This window comes from Mobula hypostoma, chromosome 10 (assembly GCF_963921235.1).
Source record: "Mobula hypostoma chromosome 10, sMobHyp1.1, whole genome shotgun sequence".
NCBI classification, from domain to species: domain Eukaryota; kingdom Metazoa; phylum Chordata; class Chondrichthyes; order Myliobatiformes; family Myliobatidae; genus Mobula; species Mobula hypostoma.
The window spans coordinates 27,886,086-27,893,585 of NC_086106.1; the positions used below are offsets into that span (position 1 = coordinate 27,886,086).

General features: G+C 44.5%; 1 protein-coding gene across 5 annotated transcripts in view; it reads right to left on the reverse strand.

Annotated features, from left to right (window-relative positions):
• LOC134352786 (zinc finger protein 850-like) overlaps positions 1 to 7,500 on the reverse strand; it is a 56,316-nt gene that overhangs the window by 35,803 nt on the left and 13,013 nt on the right. The window contains exon 1 of one of the 5 annotated variants that reach the window (XM_063060242.1): positions 4,188 to 5,586. In XM_063060242.1, the coding sequence (XP_062916312.1) occupies positions 4,188 to 5,302 (1,115 nt within the window). In that variant the 5' untranslated portion in view covers positions 5,303 to 5,586. Of the gene's footprint in view, positions 1 to 1,400; positions 5,587 to 7,500 lie in introns of those variants that run through there. The other 4 variants (XM_063060251.1, XM_063060250.1, XM_063060253.1 and 1 more) reach the window with 4 other exon arrangements.

Genomic DNA, 7,500 nt, shown 5'->3' on the forward strand with positions numbered 1-7,500 from the left:
AATAGTTAATTAAACTCTCCACCATAATCAGCTTCTCTGAGGTCGAGAGCTCCTGGCAGTGACGTGGGTCACCCTGTTACCACCTCCAATGGACTTTATCTTGTTTGGGGTTGCTCTGATGTAACACAAGACGACAGGAAAAGCCGTAGGCCATGGTACAACCTTCCTCATGATACTCACTCAGTCCTTGTTGATGATCCCATTCATTCATTCGGCTTGTCCTGATGACTCTGGATGATGGAATGAATATAGGTATTATGGCATTAGCAGTCATCCTGTTGCGATTCTTGTATAAAGTGTTTTGACCCGGAAGAAAAGAGTATTGACACTCGTTGAAGCAGGGCACCGAGAAAGGGGAAATGCTTGATTAAGGGTCTGAAGCAGTATCATTGCATAAATTGGCAGAAATGTTCTTTTTAAAACATTATTACAATATTCTAAAGCAGAAGCTTATGAAGTTATGGTGTTGTCGTTCGATGACAAAAGGGATGGAATGCGAAAAAATATTTGAAACTTTGAGATTTTTATGTATTTAATCTTGCAACGTGACAAACTGGAATCTGTATAATCCCAGAGTGTTTTGTTCTATGCTACATGTGTATGCAGTAGGAGGCATGTAAAGTTCTGATCATTCTTCAATGTGTAACTAAGGGGAGATCGGTGGCCTTGATTAAAACAACACCTTATATGCCGTCTGGGTAGCCTTCAACCTGATGGCATGAGCATTGACTTCTCTAACTTCCGCTAATGCCCCACCTCCCCCTCGTACCCCATCCGTTACTTATTTTTATACACACATTCTTTCTCTCACTCTCCTTTTTCTCCCTCTGTCCCTCTGACTATACCCCTTGCCCATCCTCTGGGTCCCCCCAACCTTGTCTTTCTTCCCGGACCTCCTGTCCCATGATCCTCTCGTATCCCTTTTGCCAATCACCTGTCCAGCTCTTGGCTCCATCCCTCCCCCTCCTGTCTTCTCCTATCATTTTGGATCTCCCCCTCCCCCTCCAACTTTCAAATCCCTTACTCACTCTTCCTTCAGTTAGTCCTGACGAAGGGTCTCGGCCTCAAACGTCGACTGCACCTCTTCCTAGAGATGCTGCCTGGCCTGCTGCGTTCACCAGCAACTTTTATGTGTGTAATTAGAACACCAATATCGTCAGTTTTGGGGTCGTCATTAAGGTTGTGCTGGCTGGATCAGGGACTGACTGGTTGAAAGGAAGAACCTGGAGGGGAGTGTGGGTCTTCAGGCTTCTGTACCTCCTGGCCAACAGTAACTGAGAGAGGATGATGTGGCCTGGAAAGTGGGGATTTTCATCACCAATACAGTTGGGAAATTCGTGATGTGGATTTTTAATCAGAAATTTACAACAATGATGAACTGGGAAGAAAAGTTGAGATGAGCAGCGGATATGCGTTTAAACATAAGTCAAATCAACTGAGAGATCAGAATGAGTTGCAGTAATATTCCAGCAGGTGGAGCTATGAGGGGGAAGGTGTGGCTGGAGGGCTGGTCCTCGGAGTTTTCCCAGTGTGGCTCCCACTGGGCTGAATGGCTGGTCTTTGCAGCGTACATGATCTGTATTGGGGAGACATTAAACACTTAAGAGACAAAAGCATTTTAAATCCCACTCCAGATATAGGATGTAACTAAACATCATTTTCCCCTATCATCAGGGTCTCTCCTAGGTGATAAGAAGTTGCTGTTGGATCCTGATGTTTTTACGATCCAGTTTCTTTGGAAGTCAAGAACGAGGGAAAAAACAATTGCTTACGATTGATTTATTAAGCGTTACAAAAATGAGGGGATTACACCACAGTATTGTCACGTCTCCCACGGAATGTGAGGGTTTCCTCTGCGTGCCCTGGATTCCTCCCACAGTCGGTCAATTGGTCATTGTCAAATTGTCCTGGGATTAGGTTAGGGTTCAAGCAGTGGGTTGCTGGCATTGTGGCTCAAAGTCCCAGAGGGGCATAATCCGTGAGGAATCTCTAAATAAATAAATAAATAGCACAATGAGAGATTGAGAGTCCTGACAAGTTGCATCTCCAACTGTTATGGGAGCTGTCGAGCATCAGACCAGAAGCCCCTACAAGGGACTGTGAGAACAGCTGAGAGGATCATAGGGGTCTCCCTACCATCCATCGGGGACATTTATCAGGAGCGCTGTATACGCAGGGCCCTTATTATTATTAAGGATCCCATCCATCCATCCAGCATCCTCTTTGACTTTCTACCATCAGGCAGGAGACTACGGTGTATAAAAACAAGAACGGTTAGGGTAAGAAACAGTTTCTTTCCCCAGGCCTTTAGGCTTCTGAACTCCCGGCCACATGGCCTTCGAAGTGTCACTGGTTAATTTGTTCTATACTTTTCAAAAGTTAATATTAATGTAATTGATCTGTAGATTTTATCCTTAATTTCATCAGTTATTGTGTGTTATGAGTGTACTCCTGTGCTTTACACCCTGGTTCAAAGAAACATTCTTTCATTTCTATATACATTATATACACATATATAGTTAAATGACAATAAACTTGACTTGAAAAAAAGTGGTATAATTTTCTTATACCGGACTACTGATAGTGAGCATTTCATCTGAATTCCATTCCTTAAATTAACCAATAAGCTAGCACCTATTCAAATAATGCAATACCCACCACTGGAACTAAAAACTTTCCAGAAAAACTGCAATCATTAGAAAACACACTGAGCAACTCTGTACATACACAGTGGTAATTATATAATAATATAAACAACCACGTCGGCTGGTGGCGTAGTGGCATCAGCGCCGGACTTCGGAGCGAAGGCTCCCGAGTTCGAACCCAGCCAGCTCCCTTGCACGCTTTCCATCCATGCTGGGTTGAGCGTCCAGTTAGCATCTCGACTTTGTAAAAAAGAAGTTGCCTGCTACAGAAACGTCAACAGCAAAAAGTTGATGGCCTGTGCTCTCTTGTGAGTTTAAAAGGCAATTTCCTTATTTCCTTCCTTTAGAAACAACCATAACAAGGTTAAACCACAAGAAAAGTAGCTATTATATAGTCCAATTCAACACCCCTGACCTGAATTCTAAATTACCCATTTAAAATTATTACATCTGAAACTTTGGAGGCAGAAGGACAGAAGTATAAAATAATCAGAAATTCATCGATTACGGGTATTCGTACGATTTTGTCAGTGTTAGGTAGATTATATTTGTAAACAGGTACGCTTATGTGAGTTTGAGCTGCTCGAGTAATGATTGCCCTTTTACAAGTAAAACATCAAAATTATGTTAAGGTGTATCAGGACATTCATTAAGATTGAGTAACACCAGTCTCCAAATTGTAATTGAATACAGTTAAAGAAATCCCACCCTCTGACTGATGGATTGTAGCTGTTTCTTTGTGTATATGGTCAGCCAAATCAGTTCTGTCAGGTACAGGATGTAAGTACAGCACTCCTTGCCTCGAACTGCACGTTCCTCCCCACCGAGGGTTGAGACATCTGACGCGATGCGATTTTGAAGAGCCATTTTACACATGGCAACTACATCTGTGGCTTTCTGCAAGGGAGCAGGGATGCCATTACTTACTCTTTCTAAACCTGCAGCAATATTTTTAATCTCTTTTTTATTTCCTGTAACACCACAGCATGGGAATAAAATTAATGGAAAACAAGTTCCTTCTTTAAATGCACAAATGAATCAAGCTGGGTGGGAGCACTCAATTGTGGTAGGCATTTGGCACCAGAAATTGTTTTCGGAAATCCCATGTGTTTTTCAAACTTTTTCTTGAGCTTGTGTACTGAACTTCGGATCCCACCACCACTGGGGGAATCGGGAAGGTCTCTCTACATGTAGATCTAAGGGCCCCTTGTGGTATATTAAACCCTGACCCCAGTGTGAACTTTCTGGTGTTTCACCAGGCTGGACGACCGAGTGAAGCCCTTCCCACACTCAGAACAAGTGAAGAGCTTCACAGCCCTGTGAACTTGCTGGTGTCTGGACAGGTAACAGGAATTGCTGAACCCTTTCCCACACTTGGAGCAGATGAATGGCTTCTCCCCAGTGTGAGTTTGCAGATGAGTCACCAGGTGACATGACTGGGTGAACCCCTTCCCACACTTAGAGCAGGTGAATGGCTTCTCCCCAGTGTGAACCCGCTGGTGTGTCCTCAGGTTCGACAACTGAGCAAAACCCTTCCCACACTCTGAGCAGATGAACGGTTTCTCCCCAGTATGAATTCGCTGGTGAGTCAACAGGGAAGATGGTTGAGTGAATCCCTTCCCACAGGCTAAGCAAATGAACGGTTTCTCCCCGGTGTGAACTCGCTGGTGTGTTCGCAGGTTGGACAACTGAGTGAACCCTTTCCCACACTCTGAGCAGATGAACGGTTTCTCCCCAGTGTGAAGTCGCTGGTGTATCAGTAAGTAAGATTGTTCAGCAAATCCCTTCCCACACTCGGAGCAGGTGAACGGTTTCTCCCCGGTGTGTATCCGCTGGTGCTTTAACACTTCAGACGAACGGGTGAATCCCTTCCCACACTTGGAGCAGGTGAACGGTCTTTCCTCAGTGTGGATCCGCTGGTGATTCAGCAGGTCACATGAATGAGTGAAGCCCTTCCCACAGTCGGAGCAGGTGAATGGCTTCACCCCGCTGTGCAGCTGCTGGTGTCTCAACAGGTAACGGGAATCCGTGAATGCCTTACCACACTCGGAGCAGGTGAAGGGCCTCTCCCCGGTGTGCATTCGCTGGTGGGTCGTCAGGTGAGATGACTGAGTGAATCCCTTCCCACATTCAGAGCAGATGAAAGGCCTCTCCCCCCGGTGAACTCGCTGGTGTGTAAACATGTTGGATAACTGAGTGAATCCCTTCCCACACTCAGAGCAGATGTACGGTTTCTCCCCGGTGTGGACTCGCTTGTGGTTGACCAAATTTGACAACTGCGTAAACCCCTTCCCACACTCAGAGCAAGTAAATGGCTTCTCTCCCGTGTGAACTCGCCGGTGGTTCTGCAAATCAGATGAACGGCTGAACTCCTTCCCACACTCGGTACAAGAGAACGGCTTCTCCCCGGTGTGAACCCGCTGGTGCTTCATCAGTTCGGATGACTGGGTGAACCCCTTCCCGCACTCAGAGCAGGTGAACGGTTTCTCTCCGGTGTGGATCCGCAGGTGGACCACGAAGTTGGAGCGGTAGGCGAACAGTTTTCCGCAGTCAGGGCAGGTAAATGGCTTCTCCCCGGTGTGAACCCGCTGGTGTGTGATCAGATTGCTCGATTGCTTGAAGCGTTTCCCGCAGCTGGGGCACTGATAGGGGTTCATGGCTGTGTGTGAACGGCGGGGCTGACAGAGGGGAGGTTTGTAAATCTGTTACCTTCTTCCCGGACACACTGCGGCTGCAAGTCCAACCATGGCCCACTGGAAACAAAGGACGCTCGGATTGCGGATGAAATCGACCCCGACACGGGACCTGGGCCCGACCCCAGTCTTGAAGAGAATTAGGACCAAGCCAGGCCCCAGCTACACGGCTACGGAGAGTGTCGATATTCCACCGTCTCCCCCCCGGACCACCTACCGCACCCGAACCCGGCAGAATCCTCCGCTTCCCGCCGATGCCCTGACCAGGATGCACTGCGTCACCAGGAAGGCGCACGCGTGCCGACAGCACTGCGGCGGATGGAGCTGTTTCTAACTGCCAGGAATTATGGGTAGCTAGCCGGCCATTTATTTTACTGTTACCACTAAAAGCGTCCGGATCGAAAGAAAGTCGGTTGGAATGGAGTCGGAAAGGATGTGGAGGAGAGGGTGTATTCGGAAATGTGAAAAAAAAATCAGAGGCAGGGAACAAACTGGAGACTGTAATGGGTGAAGATGAATAGCAGCTTTCTGGGAAATTGAAAACTAAGCATTGAATTGAGGATCATAGTGGCTTATAGTCCCGTGATAAAAGTAGATTTAAATAAAATAAGGAAGAGCTTGATGTATTACAGATTTTTGAACTTGGACCTGTTTCAGATATCATTTGGTTTAGGCTAACTACAGATAAAAACGTTGATCTCTTATCTTTAAGATATGGGATAGTCTTTGTGTTTTCACAGATAATAAACAATGCGAGAAAGCTTTGTGGTCAAAAATTGGGGGAAGAAGGAAAATAACAACAAGAACAGTGAACGACAGTGGCTTTGGGTAGTAAGCATAAGAATCAGAATCAGGTTTAATATCACTGGCATATCGTGAAAATTTGTTGTCTCTACAATAGCAGTACAATACATTATACAGAGAAATGTACATTACAGGGAGTATATATACTTAATATACTGAAAGCGGTGGCTGAAGAGAACGTGGAGGCATTAGTAATAATTTTTCAATGATCACTAGATTCTGGAATTGCAAATGTCATTCCACACTCCAAGAAAGGAGAAAGGCAGAAGAAAGGAAATTATAGGCCAGTTAATCTGACCTCAGTGGTTGGGGAGATGTTGGAGTCAATTGTGCAGGATGTGGCTTCAGGTTACTTGCAAGCACATGATAAAACAGGCTATAGTCAGCATGGTTTCCTGAAGGAAAAATCTTACCTGATAAATCTTTTGGTATTCTCTCAAGAAATATCAAGCAGGATTGACAAAGGAGAATCAGTGGATGTTGTGTTCTTGGATTTTTGTTGTGTAAGTTAAGCAAATTTTGTTGTGTACATTGGTTGATATTGTGTACTTTTAACTGCTTAGCAAGTTAAGAGCCATGGTATTACAGGAAAGATTCTAGTATGGATAGAACACTAGCTGATTGGTAGGAGATATAGTGGGAATAAAGGGAGCCTTTTCTGTTTGGTGGCCGGTGACTAGTGGTGTTCCTCAAGGGTCAGTGTTGGGACTGCTTCTTCTTTACGTTATGTGAATGACCTCGATAATGGAATTGATGGCCTTGTTGCAAAGTTTGTGGATGATACAAAGATAGGTGGAAGGACAGGTAGTTTAGAGGAAGTTGAGAAGCTACAGAAGGATTTTGACAGATTAGGAGAATTGGCAAAGATGTAGCAGATGGAATACTGTGCTGGGAAGTGTATGGTAAAGCACTTTGGTCAAAGAAATAAAAGGTAGATTATTTTCTAAACTGAGAGAATATTCAAAATCACAAGGTGCAAAAGGACTTGCGCAGGATTCCCTAAAGGATAATTGGCAGGTTGAGATGGTGGTGAGGAAGGCAAATGCAATGTTAGCATTTATTTCGAGAACAGATTTGGGGACCTTTTATTCGATATTTTCATTTAATGTAATATTTACCCTTCTTGTTTTTTTTTCACTGTTTTAATGGAGGTCGGGATTGAGGACGTGATTTTAAGTTTAACTCTGTTTGGTTTCAAGTTAGCCCATTGCTTTGCTTTGCTTTTAGTTAGTTGCACGGTGGGTTTTTTTTTTGGGGTTTTTTTTTCTTTTTTTTCCATTGATATATATAAAATCTAGTATACTATTATGTTATCTTGGTTTCTTATGCTTAAATTACATTGTTTGTAGTATTTTCTT